Below are 21,304 nucleotides of genomic sequence, written 5' to 3' on the forward strand. Positions count from 1 at the left end.
AAGGAGATATAAAGTAACACAGAAAATGCTGGAGGAATTCAACAGGTCAGGCAAAATCTATGGAAAAGAGTATACAGTTGACATTTATTCAGAATTGAAAAGGAAGGCAGAAAACGTCAGAATAAAAAGGTGGGAGTAGGGGAAGAAGGATAACTAGAAGGTTATAGGTGAAGTCAGGTGGGTGGGGAAGGTCAAGGGCTGGAGAAGGAATCTGATAGGAAAAGGGAACGGACCTTTGGAGAAAGGGCAATGAGAAAGGGACCCGGGGAAAGTGATTAGTATACGAGGAGATGTAACAGGCCAGAATGGGGAATAGAAGATGAGGGAAAGGTGAAGGATTTTATTTAAATTGAAAAGAGAAATCAATATTCATGGCATCAGGTTGGAGGCTTTCCAGATGGAATATAAGGTGTTGCTCCTCCTCCCTGAAGGTGGCTTCATCTTGTGTGTGTTATATTAGATTTCAGGGCTGTTTCTTCTCACAAAGTGTGGTGCATGTTTGGAATGAGCTGAGAGGGCACATTAGCAACATTCAAAAGCCATTTAGATACGTGGATAGGAGTGGAACAGAGGTATGGGCCAAATGGAGTCAGATGAGAGTAGCTCACTAGGGCAAGACAGTAGGCAAGGGTAGTTAGGCTGAAAGGCCTGTTTCCATGCTTATAACTGTGTCAATATATTATCAAAAACCTAACATGTTAAGAAACTGTTTGCATTGGCACAAGAGGCAATAACCAGAGGGCATACAGTGCCCACTTCATTAGGTAACTCTTGTACCTAATAATGTGGCGACTGGGTGTATGTTCATGATTCTCTGCTGCTGTATCCCATCCATTTCAAGGTTTGGCACGTTGTGAGTTCAGAAATGCTCTTCTGCACACCAATGTTGTAACATGTGGTTATTTGAGTTACTGTCATTTTCCTGTCAGCTTGAACCAGTCTGGCCATTCTCCTCTGACCTCTCTCATTAAGAAGGCATATTCACCTAAGGAACTGCAATTCACTGGACATTTTTTGATTTTTCACACCATTCTCTGTAAACTCTAGAGATTGTTGTGCATGAAAATCCCAGAAGATACTCAAACCACCCCATTTGGCACTGAGAATCATTCCATGGTCAGAGTCACTTGGACCACATTTCTTCTCCATTCTGAAGTTTGCTCTAAACAACAACTGCACCTTTTGACTATGTCGGTATTACTTTAAACATTGAGTTGCTGCCATATGACTGGCCAATTAGATATTTGCATTAATGAGCAAGCATACAGGTGCTCAGAGAAGAAATTAGAAAGTTGCTATAACTGGAAACCATCAGTGGGAGGAATGGAAATCTTCAAAAGAGAATTGAAGATATGAAAAGGAGAAATATGCAATATTTTGGAAATCAAGTCAAGTCACTTTTATTGTTATTTCAACCATATCTGCTGGTACAGTACATAGTAAAAATGAGACAACATTTTTCAGGACCATAAATCATAGGAGTGAGACTAATTTTGAAGCGGACTGATACAGTTACTAAATGATCTCCTGATGAAGTGCTGATTTCTAAAAGAACAGATTTATTTTACTCAGGGAAATATCACAAACGATCTCATTTATTTTCCCCAGTAATTTCAATCTACCTGGAAGATAAATAATTAAGACAGGGTTCTTCCAATTCCCTGAGGTGCAGGTTATCATGGTAAACTTCACTTTAGAAGAGGGTTTGAAAAATTCTCCTCTGATGAATGTTAATGAAATTTATGATTCAATAATTTAATGTGACAAAGAGAGTTCATAGGTTCAAAAATATATCATTGCCTTCATTCGACTTCAAGTTTTCAGAAGCCCAACTGAAAGGCAGATCTTTTTTGACCTGTAATTGAGGTTCAATTTCTCTGCAGCCTCGAACAAACAAGGAGCTGAATTTTGCCTTCCAGGATGCTGGTGTATCCTGGCCTCACTTCCTTTCTAACACTTACCCCGATTACACTTTTCTGTCACATTCTGTTGATAACAGCTCTAATGTTAGAAAACAGTTACTTAAGATCTGTGTCATCCCCTCTTACATTCTTATGAAGATTTATAAAATGGAGGGGCGTAGAAATGGTAGTTGGTCACAGTCTCTTTTCCAAGGGCATAGGCTTAAGATTGGGGGGGGGGTGAATTTCACACAGAGGATGGTGGGTGCTATATATTGGATGAGCTGCCAGAGGAAGAGACAGAGGATGATATGAAACATAAACAAAGTGGACAGGCACATGGATAGGAAGGATTTAGAGACATGGGGGCTAAATGCAGGGATACGGGATTAGTTTAAATAAGCATCACGATCAGCATGGACAAGTTGGGCCGAAGGGCTTGTTTCCATGCTTTTTATTGCATGTATGTACATATGAATTTTTCTATCTCATACATGCAACAAATCACATTTGAGTTTCTGTTGTCCAGAAGAAAATATGTCTCAGTGTTGTACATGTACTTCGATAATAAACTTACTTTGAATTTTGATTTCTTCTACTTAAATTACCTAAGAAGCAGATTTATTAATCATGTTTAAAATTCAGTTTTAATTTCCTTTGATCCACTAAGTTGGTAAATTTGTATTTTGGACCTTTTGAAGAAAACAAAAATAGCATCTGTGAGAGATTGGGTCTTCCAACAGGTTTGCAAAGTGTTAAAATATATAAAAGGGAATACTATAGATAAATTTAATGATGTTACTACAAAAAATGCTTTTGCTACCTCGAGGAGAGTTACTTTTCTGATTGTAAGTTTGTGTCTATGGGTGACTGTTCCCTCTAAAGTGCGCAGGTGCACAGTAAGTGAAATGACCTCCTTCATGCACATAACCTTCGTTGCCACGCAGCTCGAATTTTCTTTTATAGAAAATAAGTATAAGTTTGAACTGATGCTAATATAATCTATATAATATAGTTGTGAAATACCAGTAATTAGTTACTTGTATTAATAGAATTCATAAATTTTCTAAATAAAAATGTACCACAGCCTTTACTTTGAAACACTTTAGAACTTCAATGTATTTACATTGTTTCAATTTACAACACTGTCACAAATTGTAACCATAAGGGTTGGGAGTTTATTTTAATAAACCGCCGCTCTACAGAACACCAACACCATTTAATCAAAACGTGTTACTTTTGCAATTCTCCCTGTCAGTTAGTTGTCTTGATGGCCTGGCATAGCTTACTTGTATCGTGAGTTGTGGTTTGTGTTTGTTCGATGTGAAAAATTCTATATTCTGACTTTTTTGGTCAGTAATCTTTCAAAGAAATCATAATCTAATAAGATTAATTTAATTAAAAATTGTTACAACAGGATAAAAGTTTGCTTTTTAATTGTTTGCATGACTGTGGTTTCAAGGTTCAAGGTAAATTAGTTATCAAAGTATGTATGCAGTATACAACTCTGAGATTTGTCTTCTCCAGACAGCCATAAAACAAAACAAAGAAAACCATTAAAGCTGTTCAAAGAAAAATATTAACCACAAATGTGCAAATAAAAAATCATGCAAAATGGCCACAAGAACATCATACACGTTTATAGACAATGGATTTGTAATAAAGATACACAAGAAAAACGTTTACGAAATGTGGAAGATTTCATTATACCCTTCAATTAATGAATGAAATCAAAAGTATATGATCTTTCAAATTTCATTCTAATTATTCATAGTATGCATATTTTAAAAAAAATTTAAAGTGCCACACAGTTTTCAGGTTGTGCAGAAGTTTCCTAAGTGTGGTCCACCAGTCCTCCAGGTTCGAACATTTAGCTCAGGGCTACCAATCCTGACTGGTAAAACAAAGTTGTTTTGGAAACAGCAATGAAGAATTCTTCTATATCTGAATGTGACAGTATTCCTGAGTCTCCACCCGGGATTTGCATGACTGACAGTGGTGAAAACCGAGCTAGTGACACAATGAAGGAAGCCTTGAACACTGCCAGAGATGGAAGACCAACATTGCTGCTCTGAACACCAACAGTATAATGGGCAATAGAGAGAATCTTCTCCCCATGCTGAAGGTATCTAAAGCATTAAGGCATAAGTACAAGTTGAGAGGTAGGAGGTTTAGGGAGGATCAGAGAATGTACTGTCTGAGGAAGTAAGTGCTCTTACAATATTTAAGAAGCATCTAAATAAGCATATGAATTGCCATAATTATATTATGGATCAAACAAAGGAAATGTTCATGCAATCTATTTACTTTCATAGATTTAATCTTATGTTCTTTATATTTATTGCTTACTTATGAGGAGTATGCCTCATGATCAACTCTTCTTGGTGCACAAACATATTAGTGCTGTCCCAATTCTGCTCACCAGACCTGGAATATCTAGTAGTAAAGTTCCATCCTTTTTACCTACCATGGGAGTTCTCCAGGGTCATTTTGGTCGCAGTTTACATTCCACTTCAGGCCAATGTCAAGCAGGCTTTATATGATCCAATGGGATCAACATGCATGAAACAGCGCACCCTAACGCCTTCACCATCATTCTGGGAGATTTTAGCCAGGCCAGTCTGAAAAAAATCATTAAGCAACTACCATCAACAGATCACTTGCAATACCAGAAGAAACAACACACTGGACCATTGCTAAACCACTATCAAGAATGCCTACCGTGCTATTCCACACCTTCACTTCGGGAAGTCTGATCACTGAGCTGTACTTCTACTCCCTGAGCATTGGCAGTGACTGAAGACTGCAGCACCAGCAGTGAGAACCGAGAAGGTTTGGACAAGGGAAGCACAGGAACGCCTACAGGACTGCTTTAAATTGGTGGACTGGACTATATTCAGGGATTCATCTTTGAACCTGGATGAGTATGCTGCAGTTGTTACCGACTTCATTAAAACCTGTGTGGATGAATGTGTGCCCACAAAGACTTACTGTACGTACCCAAACCAAATGCCGTGGATGAACCAGGAGGTACATCGTCTGCTGAAAGCTAGATCTGTGCCATTTAAGTCCGGCAACCCAGGCCTGTACCAGAAAACCAGGTATGATTTGTGGAGGGCTATTTCAAGGGCAGAGAGACAATTTCGAACGAGGTTGGGGACGACATCGGATACACGGCAACACTGGCAGTCTGCAAGACGTTACTTCCAACAAAGCAAAACCCAATAACTTAAATGGCAGCAATACTTCTCTACCAGATGAACTCAATGTCTTCTATGCATGTTTCAAAAGGGAGAACACAACTACAGCTGCGAGGATCCCTACTCCACCTGATGACCCTGTGATCACCATCTCAGAGGCCGATGTTAGGCTGTCTTTAAAGAGAGTGAACCCTTGCAAGGTGGATTCCTGACAGGCTGCATCAATGTCTGGTATGGAGGGGCTACTGCACAGGACCGAAAGAAGTTGCTGAAGGTTGTAAATCTAGTCAGCTCCATCTTGGGTACTAGCCTACAAAATACCCAGGACACCTTCAGGGAGTGGTGTCTCAGAAAGGCAGCTTCCATTATTGACCTCCAGCACCCAGGGCATGCCCTTTTCTCACTGTTACCATCAGATAGGAGGTACCAGAAGCCTGAAGGCACACACTCAGCGATTCAGGAACAGCTTCTTCCCCTCTGCCATCCGATTCCTGAATGGACATTGAATCTTTGGATACTACCTCACTTCTTTAATACACAGTATTTCTGTTTTTGCACATTTTAAAATCTATTCAATGTACATATACTGTAATTAATTTACTTTTTTTCTCATTTTATTTATTATTACTTTTTTATCTGATAGATTATATATTGCATTGAACTGCTGCTGCTGCTAAGTTAACAAATTTCGCATCACATGCTGGTGATAACAAACTTGATTCTGATACTATCATTATTATTTCTTTCTCTTTGTAATTGCACAGTTTGTTGTCCTTTCAACACTGGTTGAACATCCAAGTTGGTGAGGTCTTACATTGATTCTACTTTGGTTATTATTCTATTATGGAGTTATTGAGTATGGCTGCAAGAAGATCAATTTCAGCCTGATATATATGCACTATATGCATATGATATATATGATAATAAATTTATTTTGAACTTTAAACAGGACTATTATAGATAAGTGCATTAGTCAGCTTGCTGCACGATTATATAAAGTGGAGGCGGAGAGGTTGTTTCCAATTGTGGGACAGCCTAGAACCAGAGGGCGGAGCCTCAGTATACAAGGATATCCCTATAGACCGGAGATAAGGAAGAATCTCTTTAGCCACAGGGTGGTGAATCTGTTGAATTTATTGCCACAGGTGCCTACGGAGGCCGTCATTAGGTATAATGAAAGTGGAGATTGATATGTTCTGATATGTAAGAGTGTCATACGTTAAGGGGGGAAGGCAGGAGAATTGTGTGCGGAAGGGAAAATAAATCAGCCATGATCGAATGGAGGAACAGACTTGATGGGCAAAATGGCCTAATACTACTCCTTTGTTTTTTGATGTTATGATCATGGTGGGCCCAAGGGTCCGTTTTTGGTGTATGTTTCTAATGACAGTTTGCTGTTGATCACAGAGCATAAAGGACTGAGGTGCTAATTCACTGCAGTGTAGAATTAATCTCATACCAGCAGCAACAACTTCTGCAGAAGGAAAGTACTGCAAATTCTGGAAATCTGAGTAAAGCGAACATTCCATAGATGTTCAGCTGAACGAGTATCACCCGTCGAGAGGGTTTTTCATACAAAATGCTGGCTGACATGTTGTTTGTCTTGAGAGCAAATATTCATCACTGATGCAAAGTGCAATAACAATTATAGTTCTTAAGTAGTATGACAAAATCATGCAGATTTATTCTCAGGCAGTTCTTAAGGAATCTTGAAGTAGTATAAAGATAAATGGTTCCTAAAGGTTGTTATAGCCAAGGGCAATAATGGGAACAAGCTCTCACTACCTATTAAATACTCCCAAAGGCATGCACCTGAAATAGCCTCTGACAACCTAGTCCAGTTCCTGGCTTTCACCTGTGATTTAGCTGGTGGGTTAATGGAAGGTGGGCTAATGGGTGGAGGTGTTGATCAGCCTGACCAAATGCGGAAGTAACTGTTTTTGAGTTTGATGGTCCGGGTGTGGATGCTGCCTAGCCTCCTCCCTGATGGGAGTGGGACAAACCATTCATGAGCAGGGTGGGGGTGCATCCTTCAGGAAAATAAAGGGTTTCGGCATTGTTAAAATGAAGGAAAGATTTAAATAAACAATGTATGCAAACAACGCCACTTAACCAGCCTTGGACTAGGAAGTTCAGAGTTCATTTCTAAGGGGCAAGCAATTGTCAATATCTACAAGAGGGCCTAGCAATGAGCCAGAAGTTTTGAAAAGAGTTCAGAATCAGAAACAGGTTTAATATCTCCAGTATATGTTGTAAAATTTGTTAACTTTGTGGCAGCAATACATGATATAGAAAAAACTGAATTACAGTATACGTGTATATTAAATAGTTAAAATAAGTAGTGCCAAAAACAGAAGTAAAAAAGCAGTGAGGCAGCGTTCATGGGTTCAATGTCCATTTGGAAATCGGATGGGGAAGAAGCTGTTCCTTCAGGCTTCAGGCTTTCCTGAGGTAGCAATGAGAAGAGGGCATGCCCTGGGTGAGGGGTCCTTAATGATGGAGGCCGTCTTCCTGAAGGGATCGCTCCTTGATCTCTTGGATACTACGGACACTGGTGCCCATGATGGAGCTGATTAACTTTACAACTCTGGGATCCTGGGGATTTCAGCAATTTTTGGAGGAGTGCTCAAATGCGGACTGGATTTGTGCATTCACTTGGGCTGCTGCTACTCACACAATAAAATTTGCAAACCAGTTATCATGAAATAAAAGTATTTTGCCCTGACAGCTATTATCCATCAAACAAATCTTTTTTAAAAGTCACACCCGCCACCACTCATTAAATCTGCCCTACAGAAAGAAAGAGAGTTACTAACACTAATGCAGAGACTTACATCCAAATTGTCTGTTCCAGACACATGCGCTTTGTGTGACCGGGGAGAAACGTGCGCGAAGTTGCGTGGTGAATGAGTTTGGCGACTCAAAAAGCAGCGCTCGGATTTCCGAGGGAAATCTCCGCTTCCGCACATTAAATCTCCGATTCTTGGAGCGCCGACGCGGTGGGAGAGCATTACCCCATCCTGTCTGCCCCGCCGCCGTTCATCTGAAGGAACACTGCGACGGCAGCTCTGCTGGGAGGAGGGAGTAAGAGAGGTGGAGCAGAAACGACCCGACGACTCCTTTATCTTACCCCCATCGCTTCTTAAACCACCGGCGAACCTCTGCTGTACTGTGACTTGGTTGACCAATCTGGAAGGGGAAACGGTCCAACGATTTTCCGTGAATTGGATGTAAACCGGGACAAACATTGTCTATTTATTTCTCCTTTTCAACGTTCAATATTACCCAATGGGAAATAGATTAACACATGAAAGTTCAAGAAATGTGACTGAAGAGGACTATGAAGATTTGGATATGGGGATACCGGGTAAGTGGTTTCAAATGAGAGCTTCGCTCAGACTCTCGATAACGATAGGCGCCAAATGCAATCTGTTATTTACAAAATCGATTGTCCACCTTGATTGCAGCATACACTGACCCCAACCTGTCCAAGCACCCAAACTCGTGCTCGGAAACTGTTTTCTGGAGGAACTCAGCAGGTCAGGCAGCATCTATGGAAAAAGGTAAACAGTTCTGAAGAAGGGTCTTAGCCCGAAAAGTGGACTGTTTATTGTTTTCCATAGATCCTGCCTGACCTGCTGAGTTCCCTCCAGCATTTTGTGTCTGTTGCTTTGGATTTCCAGCATCTGCATATTTTCTAGTGTTTGTGATTTAACACTTTTATGTCGTGGAGCAGGAACTAAACCGGGAGTTATGTGTGGGAAAGCCTTTGCTTATATGGTTGGAATCAAACTCCAACAAACGATTTTTAAAGTAAATCGTAAATGCAAGAGAAGTAAATTTTATTGTACCACGGATGGCCAGTGGAATATAATTTGAAGTGTAGGGAACCATCTAATTTTGGTCTGGTGCAACGAGCAAACCTGCCAATTGTGACAATAACAATTTATATTTAGACTGCCCTTTTCGTTTGATAAACTAATGTGTAGGTGCCAGAACAGCGAGGACAGCCTGGAAAGTAAAGGAGGGGTGGACCGTTTATAAAATTATCATTGAGGTCATTAATATTTTCTGAAGTGTAATCAATGGTGTTGACTTGGTAAACTGTTGCTTGGAGTTCCTTGTCCTGGTGATGCTAATGGAATAAGTTCTGCCCCAGTGGCATGGAGTCTACCAGTCAGTCTGAGAAGGCACATCAGTTTATAATGCTTGGCACCTGCCCCTCTTCTGGGAGATGGGCAAGGTGACCCCAGGCATGACCTAAAAATCCACATTTCTTGTATAGTTAACTCCTTCAGAACATGTCAAAACATTTCTCAAGTAATGAATTTTTGATTTCTCATCCCCAGAAGTACATATCGCACCCACAAGCATCAAATGAGATGAGTGATCAGTTAACTTGATGATGATGATAATCAAGATATCAGCAGATATGTTTTGAGTGTACAGTCAGTGGCCACTTTATTAGGTACCTCCTGTACCTAATAAAGTGGCCACTGAGTGTACGTTCATGGTCTGATGCTGCTGTAGCCCATCCACTTCAAGGTTGGATATGTTATGCGTTCAGAGATGCTTTTCCACACACCACTGTTGTAACACATGGTTATTTGAGTTACTGACGCCTTCCTTTATGTCAGCCTGAATCAGCCTGACATTTCTCATTAACAAGGCATTTTCATCCACAGAATTGCTGCTTGCTGGATTTGTTTTTGCTCCATTCTCTGTAAATTCTAGAGACTGTTGTGCATGAAAATCCCAGGAGATCAGCAATTTCTGGGATACAAAAACCACCCTGTCTGACACCAACAATCATTGCACAGTCGAAGTAATTTAGATCACATTTCTTCCTCATATTGATGTTTGGTCTGAACAACAACTAAACCTCTTGATCACGTCTTGATCATGAATTGCATTAACAAACAGGTTTACAAGTGTACCTAATAAAATGGCCATTGAGTGTACTTGAGCCATTGTGTCAGTAAAGTAACATATGCTTGGTTAATCCAGCCATTTCTTTTGAGTGAGAAGCTGCAAAGGATGAGCGTAAGCAAGTGCCCCTATCTCTTGGATTACTGAAGTCTAACAGGTAGACCCCAGTTTGTACGGCTGGGTAGTTCTCTGTCTGAGGCGGTGGTGAGTAGCACTGGAGCATCACAAGGGAATGTCCTGCCTCCGTTTCTGTTCACACTGCACATCACAGACTTTCAATTCAACTCTGAGTCTTGCCACTTATAGAAATTCTCTGATGACTTTGCAGTGGTTGGGAGTATCAGAGATGAGCAGGACTCAGAGTACAGAGGACTGGTAGACAGGTTTGTGGAGTACTACATTAGGAATCACCTGCTCCGGAATGTGGCCAAAACCAGGGAGATGGTGATTGATTTTAGGAGGAAGAGGACTGTGATGAGTCCTGTATATATTCTGGGGGAAGAAGTTGCGATGGTGGAGGAGTACAAATACTTGGGTGTTCACCTTGACAACAGATTTGACTGGAAAACGAACAACAAAGCTGTTTATAAGAAGGGGAAGAGCTGACTCTATTTTCTAAGGAAGCGGAGAACCTTCAATGTGTGCAGCAGGATGTTGGAGATGTTTTACTGGTCTGCCGTAGCGAGTGCAGTCTTTGCTGCTTTATGCTGGGGAGCAGCATCAGTGCTGGTGATGCATAAAGACTAAATAAACTCATCAAAAAGGCTGGATCCGTCCTTGGCTACAATACGGACTCCTTTGGTTTAATGATGGAGAGGAGGTCACTAAACAAACTGTTATCCATTATGGACAATCTGACACATCCTCTCCATGACCTACTGAATAAGCAGCGGAGCACCCTTTTGAACAGACTCATTCTGCTCTGCTGTCACAAGGATCTTTCCTACCAAATGCAATAAGCATATACAATTCATCTCTGTGTGATAGGAGAACACAAATCACAGTACAATAGTCTCTGCTTTATTATTTTGTACATTATTCTTGCACATTATTGTGAATATTATTATTCTGTACATTATTATTATTAAAGTCATCACACTGCTAAGTGTGTTTCTAAAGTTACTGCTGAAACAAAAGAATCCCCCACTCAGGATCAATAAAGTACTTATTATTGCAATGGAAATTGTCAATGTGCCAGTAGTTGCTTGGTAAAGCTTTATTGTACTATTTCTTGCCATTAAATCTTAGTAATTACATAGTTTCTTCTAGCCTTTTATCTTTCTCCTCCGAATCTGAACTGATTCAGTCATTCCTATAGGTCGTCCATAAACTGGTCTGCCTCATTACCATACTTCCTTTAATTCTTACCTATTTACTGCCCATTATGCCACTGGTGTTTAGGGCAGAAGTGAAGGGTCTCCATCTCTGTCTGTCCTTAGTTGCACACAGATATAGAAGGATTCATCATTGCTGTTTCCGTAACAATTTCTTTTTTGACCAGTCAGGCTTGTTAGCCCTGAACTGAACCCCCAAACCTGGAGGACCGGTGGACCACTTTTAGTCTGTCCTCTACCCTTTGACCTATTTGGCATGGATGACCCTACCAAGAGTCAAAGCACAAGGCACTGACTCCAGCCACTATTGCTCTCCAAGTCATTGAGACACGCAAGCCTTCAAACACAACAATAAGGTTATGGTCCTCTTGTTGGTTCCTTTCATTCAGGTGCTGTTTAAATTCTTCTTCGTTTTCTAAACTTTTAATAACTCCATTATGTAGCTCTGTGTATGAATTTGTTCAATAGAGCTTCTTTGCTGTTTTTTTTTACATTATATGCAAGTAAATTCAGAGACAGGGATACAGTCTTTGGTGAACTCAAGGACCAGGATATAGCTGAGCCAAGTCTTCACCTCTGAATTTAATAATTTTCCCTTCATATAATGTATAGTGAATCATTAATTTTCCCCATGGAGCTTACTTACTGCTCGTTATGCCGCTGGCAGTTCTTCATTGCTGTTTCTGTAATACTTTTTTTTTGACCAGTCAGGGTTGTTAGCCCTGATTTGAACCCCCAAACCTGGAGGACCAGTGAACCACTCTTAGTCTAGCATCTACCCTTTGAGCTGTTTAGCATGGGTGACCCTACCAAGAGTCAAAGCAGAAGGCCCTGACTCCAGCCAACATGGCTCTCTAGGTCACTGAGGTTTGCAAACCACTAAACCCTACATCAGGTTGTGGTCCTCTTGGAGCCCCGGTGGAAAACTCACAATTAATTATGTAATATTTATAGTAATTATCTCTTGCTTAAGTATGTAATTAGCTTAAACATGTCACAATATGTAATTTAAGCTACTTAGAGCAAAAACTTTATTATTTGCATGGTTTTTGGTTAAAGTGGAAAACGAGTTACAAATGGCCTCGGTTTATTGGTCTGGGGATGGTGGGGTAAATCAGCCAGGGTTTTTGCATCAGCTTGAGAGAGATATATATATCTCCCTCTCTCTCTTACCCCCCAGAGGATGTTGGGAATGGTGAGGGTGGAGCACCGCTGGGGGGGTGTGGCACTGGTGGCAGAGAAGAGGTGCCGGGGACAGGGAATGGGACGGCTGCAGGCACACCCAGCCCTGAAATATCAGGCACGGTCACTTAATTCCAAATAATTGGTTAATTGGTCATTACGGATTGTGTCTCTGGTGCTTCCTGCTCCCTCCCCTCTCCCTTCCCATTTTCCCCACCGTGATTCCCCTCTCCCTGCACCCTTCCCACTCTCAGTTCACAATACACCCATATCAGAATCAGGTTTATCATCACTCACATGAAATTTGTTTTTTTTTGTGTGGCAGCAGTACGGTGCAATACATAAAATTACTACAGTGAAAGGACTTAGGCTCCTCAGCTATACATGTGTTTTGCACAGTGCTATGCAAACCTGAAGCGATTGGTAGGTCTATCATTCAAAATCTTTTAATTGCTACCATCAGGGAGAAATTACAGGAGCCTGAATATTTAATTTGTGGATTTTACTTTGTTTATTTATGCATCATTCATTTGTAGATTTAATTCTTACTTTTCTAAATTATTGTGAGTTATATGTGTGTTATCTGTACCACTGTGCGGTACACCCTGGTCTGAATTATATATCTGTCACTTCCATTGGTATCAATCACAATACATACTGTAATTTACAGTTTTATTATTATGTATTGCAGTGTACTGCTGCCACATGACAATTTTCACAACATATGCCAGTGTTAAACCTGTTTCTGTTTCTGATCGTGTAACTGATACCAACGGAAGTAACAGCAAAGGATGATTTCCCAGCCATGATGTTTCATGCAGGGAGTGACAAAGAAAAAGAAAAGTTTGCATTTCTGTGAAGGATTGCACACCCTCAGGATGTCCCAAGCCATTTTTAAACAATGCCATTACCTCTGACACGTAGCTGTTGAAAATGATTAATGTTGAAAACCTTGCAGCAAACTGATGGACAAAAGCTGTCAGAATGAAATGGAATGCAGTAATAAAAAAATTTATGTTGTCAGTAGAGGGAAAATAGTGGTTCATACACAAGGAAGAACCCTTATTGAAGTTGTGATATGGTACACCAGACAGGGCTTCGATTCAACATAACACCTAAAAGCTGCCACTTCCGACAGCCGAATCGAAGTAAGCTGCAGAGATTTGCAAATTTAGCTCTACCATGGGCATTAGCCTCTGTAGCATCCAGCACAACTTCAAGGAGCGATGCCTGACAGCATTCATCATTGAGGGCCTGCGTCCCTCTTCTCATTACCACCATCAAGAAGGAGTACAGAAGCCAAGCCTTAAGTCACACACTCAATGATTTAGGAACAGTTTCTTCCCCTGTGCAATCCAATTTCTGATTACTTTGAACCTGTGAACACTACTTCACTGTATTTTTATTTCTATTTTTGCACCAATTACTTAATTTGGTTATCTTATATATACAATAATTCACAGTTTTTTCTATTATTATGTATTGCATTATACTGCTGCTGCAAAAACAACAAATATATCACTGACATATGATTAAACTTAATTCTAATTCTGTCCAGTAATTCCTTAGTACTACCTTCAGAAGTACCAGCTTCAGCCTGGAATTTAGATTTCAGCCACTGAACTGGGATTTAATCCCACAACCATCTGCCTCAGGCAAGAAGGCCACCCATCTGAACAGCAGATGAGATGGGTATACCCTGGTTATATTTCTAACCGCGAGGTTGTTAAGGCTCATTGTAGTGCATGTTTTGGCTACAGGATAAATTTGCCAAGTTATTGGGAGGCATGACCTTCCCTGTCTGTCCTGGCTTCACTGTGTAAAATAGAATTGTCAGGCAGCTCAACAGTGCCAACGTAAACTGTATATCGCCTGTAACAGCAAAATTTCCCTGGAGCAAAATCAAACAATGTTAAAGTAAAATAAAATACATAGGGTTATAAAAGAAACCAATTATATAGAAATACAGTTATCAATATATTAAAACTAATTGTGATATAGTAACATATGTTTTTCTTTATTCACTCATTAAATAACAGAACTATACATTTAAAATATCATCATCAGGTGCCGTGCCCAGTTTGAGCTTTGGCTGCCATGGCCCACACACTTCTGTTCCGGGTCAAGTGGATCAATTCATTGGTATTCATTTCCAGTTCTCTGGCTGCTTTCTCCATCATCATTTGTCTTTGCCTTCCTCTTGCTTTCTTCCCTTCAATCTTTCTCATAATTACCATGCATTCTAACTCCTCTTTCCGAATCACATGTCCAATGAAGTTACGTTGCCTTTTCATATAGGCAAGTTTAAAATTATTTTATTTTTAAGGCATATCAGTGTGAATGCTGTTGTTGCTTAGCTTGAGTAAGAATATTTGATTATGTGTTTTGATGTGATTTTGAAGTAATGTGATTTGAAAACATCTGTGATTTCTATTGTGACAAAGTGACAGGTACTGCTATTACTACTGAGGTTCGTTGTCTACATTCATCATTCCGGAATCAAAATCAGGTTTAGTTTCACCGGAATATGCCGTGAAATTTATTAACATAATAGTAGAGGAAAAAACAGTAAAAACAGAGTGTATGTGTGTGTGTGTGTGTGTATATTAGTTAAATAAACAGTGCAACAAATAGGAATAAAAATTAGTGAGGTACTGTTCATTCAGGAATCCAATGGCAGAGGGGAAGCTGTTCCTGAATCATTGAGTGTGTGCCTTCAGGCTTCTGTACCTCCTACCTGATGGTAACAATGAGAACAAGGCATGTCCTGGGTGATGGGGCTCCTAATGATGAGGCATCGCTCCTCGAAAATGTCTCAAATACTACGGAGTCTAGTGCCCATAATGGAAATGTAAAATTTTAGTCCCAGGTTAGTGAAAATAAAGATGTAATTTTTCCCCCTCCAGGTTTACAGACTCCCTGGATTGGAATCAATGTACAGACTTCCCCAAGGGGTCCATGGACCCCGAATTTAAGCAACACACTTTACAAGAGCATTTAAAGGAGGACTCAGGAGTCAGTCAGATTGAGAAATACAGTTCCAGGCCTTGGGGTCTAGACTTCATGTATTGTCAATCATGCCAAGTCATCCCTTACTGCTTTTAGAAAGTCATTAATGTCCCATCAGCTTGAAGCCCTCCCCCACCACTGAGCATATTAACGAGGAGAGCTGCCACAAGAAAGCAGCTGCCTTTATGAAAGACATCCACCATCTAGGCCATGCTCTTTTCTCGCCACCACTGTCAACCTAGAGGTACGGAAGCCTTAAGTCTCACACCACCAGGTTTAAGAACAGTTAGAATTAGACCATTTGGCCCATCGAGTCTGCTGTGCCTTTTGATTATGACTGATTTATTTCCTTCTCAACCTCCTCATAACCTTTGATGCCCCTATTGATCAAGGACCTATCAAACTCCATTTTAAATATACCCAATGACATGACCTTCTGTGGCAATGAATTCCACAGATTAACCACCGTCTGGCTAACAAATTCCTCCTTATCTTTGTCCTAAATGGACATTCTTTTACTCAATGTCTGTGCCCTCTGGTCCTAGATACTCCCATTATTTGAAACACCTTCTTTATCTAGGCCTGAGGTTCCCTTGGGTTCCACGGACTCCTCACTTAATATTATTGGTCCATGGCATTAAAAAGGAACCTCCGATCTCTGCCTTTCAATATTTAATAAAATCCCCCTTTATTCTTCAGTGAATACAGTGCCCAGAGCCATCAAATACTCCTTGTACATTAACCTTTCCTTTCTGGGATCATTCTAATAAAGCTGTGGCCTGCACCTAGTAGACTTCTGGATCAGCTGAAGTGATGCCTGGCTTTGCGAACTTCAGTTCTGAGTGCTGTTTGCTTGCTTTTATTGTTAGCACAATTTATTTTTTTTTCCTCTCTGCACACCGGATATTTTACAGTCTCCTTTTGTTTTTAATGGGTTCTATTGGGGTCTTTGTTTTGTGGCTGCCTGTAAGGAGATGAATCTTAAGGTTGTATAAAATGTACATTCTTCGATAATAAATGTACTTTCAGCTTTTAACATTGAAATCTGAACTCCTCTGGATCCTCTTCCCTCTCATTATCCTGCTACCATAAAGCTCCTGAACTAACGCAGATAACTTTAATCACCACTACTCTGAACTGATGCTATGACCTACAGACTCACATTCAAGGGCTCTTTATAGCTCATGTTCTCAGTATTATTTTTGTCTTCTTTTGAACATCGATGTTTGTCAGTCTTTGTTTATGCATAGTTTTTTTGTAAAATTCTATTGTATTTCTTTTTTCCTGTAAGTGCCTGCAAGAAAATGAATTGCAGGGCAGTATATGGTAACAAATGCGTACTTTGAGCTTGAATATTCAACTTTGAACCATTGTTGTTCTGGAGAAGGTATTCCCACAGTGTGGTGGATAAGGAGTTCCGTTACTTAGACTAGGCAACAATGAGGAAACAGCAATATATTTCCAAATCTAGGCAGTGTGCATCCTGAAAGAGAAGTTGGTGCATATCTGAGCTCAAGGGTTTTGGAGTTGCAATGCTGTTGAAAAAACTTAGCCAATGTTCAGACCCTTGGCATTCACAATGAGATAGTAAAGGCATTAGCTTTGTGGGAGAAACCAGAGAATGGTAGTAAATGGTTGCCTCTCTGACTGAGGCCTGTGACTAGTGGAGTGCCATAGGGATTGGTGTTGTGTCTGTTGTATGTCATTTATATAAATGACCTGGATGATAATGTAGTTAACTGGATCAGTAAGTTTGTCGATGGCAACAAGATTGGGGGTGTAGCGGATGGTGAGGAAAGCTATCATGGTTTGCAGCGGGATCTGGACCAGATGAAAAAATGGGCTGAAAAATGGCAGATGGAATTTAATACAGATAAGTGTGAGGTGAGCACTTCAATAGGACCAACCAGGGTAGGTCTTACACAGTGAACATTAGGGCACTGAGGAGTGCAGTAGAACAAAGGGATCTGGGAATACAGGTCCATAATTCATTGAAATGTAGATGGGTCGGAAAGAAAGCTTTTGGCACATTAACCTTCATAAATCAATGTATTGAGTACAGGATATTGGATGTTGTATTGAAGCTGTATAAGACTTTGAGGCCTAATTTGGAATATTGTGTGTAGTTTTGGTCATCTACCTCAGAAAAGATGTAAATAAGATGTACATTTAAGGTGAACATTTAGTGGAGAAAATTGTGGACTTCAGAAAGGGTAAGACGAGGGAACACAAACCAGTCCTCCTAGAGGGATTAAAAGTGGAGAGTGTGAGCAATTTCACGCTCCCGAGTGTCAATATCTCTGAGGACCGAACCTGGTCCCAACTTATCAATGTAGCTATAAAGAAGGCAAAACAGCTGCTATATTTCATTAAACAGTTCTCTAAGGGACACGGCATCCATTCAGGCGACCTGCACAGAGTTGGATGGCTGGCTGAAATCCATGGACAAGTCTGGCTTACCTGGGAATTTCAAAGCCTGGGTGTATCAGCATGGCATTCTTCCCAGAATCCTGCGGCCTCTCCTCGTCTTTACAGTTCCGATCTCGACGGTCGAAACCTCAGAGAGGAGGGTCAGTAAGCACCTCAGGAGATGGCTGGGGCACCACAACAAACTGTAACTGCCTTTCAAATCCCTGGAGGAGGAATATGAAGTAACAAGAGCCAGGGAAGTGATACAATACAAGGACTCAAGAGATCCGAAGGTGGCTAGAACAGGGATCGAAGTGAGGACTGACAGGAAATGGAGGGCAGAGGAAGCTGATCAGGAAGCAGAGGAATGGCTGCGTCACAGGAGGCTGGTGGGAGTGGTCACATGAGGCAGAGCAGGGCCAGGATCCTTTCCAACTCCCCAAATGGACACCATCAGAGGGAGAGAAAGGTGCCACCTAGTTCAGGAGGAGGTGAGAGCAGCAGTGGAGGAGAGGAGAACCTGCAAGGCAGTGGGAATGAAGCAACAGGGAGCTCGGACAAGTTGGGAGAATGCGGTGGAGAGAAAAGTGACCTGGGCTGAGCTTTGGAAAGCTGAGCCACACCGCATTCAGTTTCTCATCCAGGCAGTGTATGATGTGCTTCCAAGCCCATCAAATCTGCATACATGGGGCAAAGCAGAGTCATCAGTGTGCCCACTGTGTTCCAAGTGAGAAACCCTGGAGCACATCCTCAGTGGCTGCACAAGGGCACTTGGTGAGGGACGGTACCGATGGAGGCATGATCAGGTCCTGAAGACCATCGCTGAAGCCATCAATGCAGGAGTTGAGTGGGCGAAGCGGTCCCGACCCTCCAAGCAGACCGTTGCCTGTGTAAGAGCTGGGGAGCAGCCAATACCCGTCAAAAGAACATCTGCAGGTATCCTGACCTCTGCAAGGTAGAGGCAGAGAGGGCATCAAGATGGCTGTGGCTCAAGAGAGGGGAGCCATGGAGTCATATGTAGCTAGCCATCTGGACACAAGCTGCGGTCTGATTGGCCCCGGCAGGGTCACCTGGAGGAGGGTGTATGATGTTGAAAGACCCGAAACACACGATGATTCCAGGAACATCACTGATGATGTGTTCAGAAGCATCAGTGGATGTATACACACAGAGAGAAACAGCAAACCACTCCCACCTGAACAAAAAAAAAACTGCAACCTGATCTTCAAACCCTCAAACCCTCTCCTCCCACATGAAACACAAGAACTTTGGCACCCAGACTCCCCTCACCCCACGCAAAAAGCCACAAGAACTTTGAACCCAAATCTGCCTCTCTCCATGCAAAAAAAAACAAAGAGAAAGAATGGACAAAAGCATAGAATATAAAAAACTATAAGACTGTATTCATTGTTGTACTACTACTGAAGTATAACAGAGACAGATTGAAATAAATGAAGCATTTTAAAAAAATCTGTTCAAAACTATTAATATTAATCTTTTTTAAAAAAATTGAAAAATAACATCATTTCTGAATAGTTATTGGAACCATTTATTATCTAAATACTGATGTCTACTCCAAGTTTGTGAGGATTTCAAAATGTATCACCCAACGTTATATGTCCAATGTGGCTTTAGATGTTACCTGCAAAATGAGGAGCAGGAAACCAGAGGTCTGTTAGCCAGTCCTCATCAGGGTATCAGAGGTGGAGAGGGTCAGCAACTTTAAATTCCTCTGTTATCATTTCAAATTACCTATTCTGGTTGATTATGAAGAAAGGATGACAGTGCCTCTATTTCCTTAGAAGATTATGAAGATTCAACATGATATCCAACAAACTTCCATAGATGTGTGGTGGAGAGTATATTAACTGATTGCATCACGGCCTGGTATGGAAACTCCAATGCCCTTGATAGGAAAATTCTACAAAAAGTGGTGCATACAGCCTGGTCCATCACAGGTAAAGCCCTCTCTATCATTAGACATATCTATACGGAGCACTGTTGCAGGAAAGCAGCATCCATCATCGAGGAAGCTTGCCACCCAGGCCATGCTCTCTTCTCACTGCTACAATCAGGAAGAAGGCATAGGAGTCTCAGGACCCACGCCACCAGGTTCAGGAACAGTTACTACCCCTCAACAGTGCTCTTGAACCAGAGGGGATAACTTCACTCAGTTTCTCTGAGCTGTTCCCACAAACTGTGAACTCACTTTCTATGGCTCTGCATCTCATATTCTCGAGACTTATTGCTCTTTTTTTTGTGTTTGCATAGTTTGTTGTCTTTTGCATATTGGTTGTTTGCTTGTCCTGTTGGGTGCGGTCTTTCATTGATTCTGTTGTGTTTTTTGGATTGTTGCATATGCCTACAAGAAAATGAATATCAGGGTTGTCTGTGGTGACATGTATTTACAGTACTTTGATAATAAATTTACTTTGAACTTTGAACAACTCACTGCTCTTGTGTTATAAAAAAGTATTCTAAGTTCAAAGTAAATTTATTATCGAAGTACATATAATTCAATAAATCCATAATAGAATAGCCATAACAGAACAAGAGTGCACCAGTTTGGGTGTTCAACCAATATGCAAAAGTTGAGTGAAGTTATCCCCTTTGGTTCAAGAGCCTGATGGTGAAGAAGTCAGAACTGTTCCTGATCCTGATGGTGTGAGAGCTGAGGGTCCTGTACCTTCTTCCTGATTGCAGCAGTGAGAAGAGAGCATGGCCTGGTTGATGCTGGGGGATGGGGGGTGGTCCCTGATCGATAGACACTGCTTTCCTGCAATGACGCTTTGTGCAGATGTGCTCAATGGTGGGCACATCTTCATTCACTGTTTCATTTGGCAGTAAAGATAATAATCATGTTTCTTTTGTTATGGGTGGGCTTTAAAGAATCAAGGGGAAGCACTGCAAGCTTTATGCCAACAAAACAATTTCCACGTGCCATCTTGGGCATTCATTCACGTGTTCACCACCCCAGTAGAGCATCTTCCAAATTTTGGCCTATAGCCAGTTTTGCGTACTTGGTATACAGTTCTAGGGTGCACACCAAATGCCTTTAAGGGGAAGATCAGTATATGAGAAAGAAAAGAGAAACAATGAAAATGTTTTGCTAAACACAAGAGATTCTGCAGATACTGGAAATCCAGAGTAACACATAAAATCTTGGAGGAACTCAACAAGTCAGGCAGTGTTTAAGCAAATGAAAACAGTCAACATCCCTGGCTGAGTTCCTTCATCACAACTATTGAAAAATGGCACAAAATTCCCATGGAAGCCCATGTTCATAAATGTGGGGTTGGAAAATGCTTTCTATTTATTTTAGCTTTATGTTACACGTCTC

At 41.0% G+C, this 21,304-nt stretch overlaps 1 protein-coding gene across 3 annotated transcripts in view; it reads left to right on the plus strand.

Annotated features, from left to right (window-relative positions):
* The window catches only part of LOC132396359 (erythropoietin-like), a 240,446-nt gene that overhangs the window by 79,192 nt on the left and 139,950 nt on the right, over positions 1–21,304 (plus strand). For 2 of the 3 annotated variants that reach the window (XM_059973873.1, XM_059973872.1), the window contains exon 3: positions 7,956–8,468. The exons of the other annotated variant lie outside the window; for it this stretch is intronic. In XM_059973873.1, the coding sequence (XP_059829856.1) occupies positions 8,390–8,468 (79 nt within the window). In that variant the 5' untranslated portion in view covers positions 7,956–8,389. The remainder of the gene's footprint in view (positions 1–7,955; positions 8,469–21,304) is intronic. 3 annotated transcript variants of the gene reach the window in all.

This window comes from Hypanus sabinus, chromosome 7, assembly GCF_030144855.1.
Source record: "Hypanus sabinus isolate sHypSab1 chromosome 7, sHypSab1.hap1, whole genome shotgun sequence".
NCBI classification, from domain to species: Eukaryota; Metazoa; Chordata; class Chondrichthyes; order Myliobatiformes; family Dasyatidae; genus Hypanus; species Hypanus sabinus.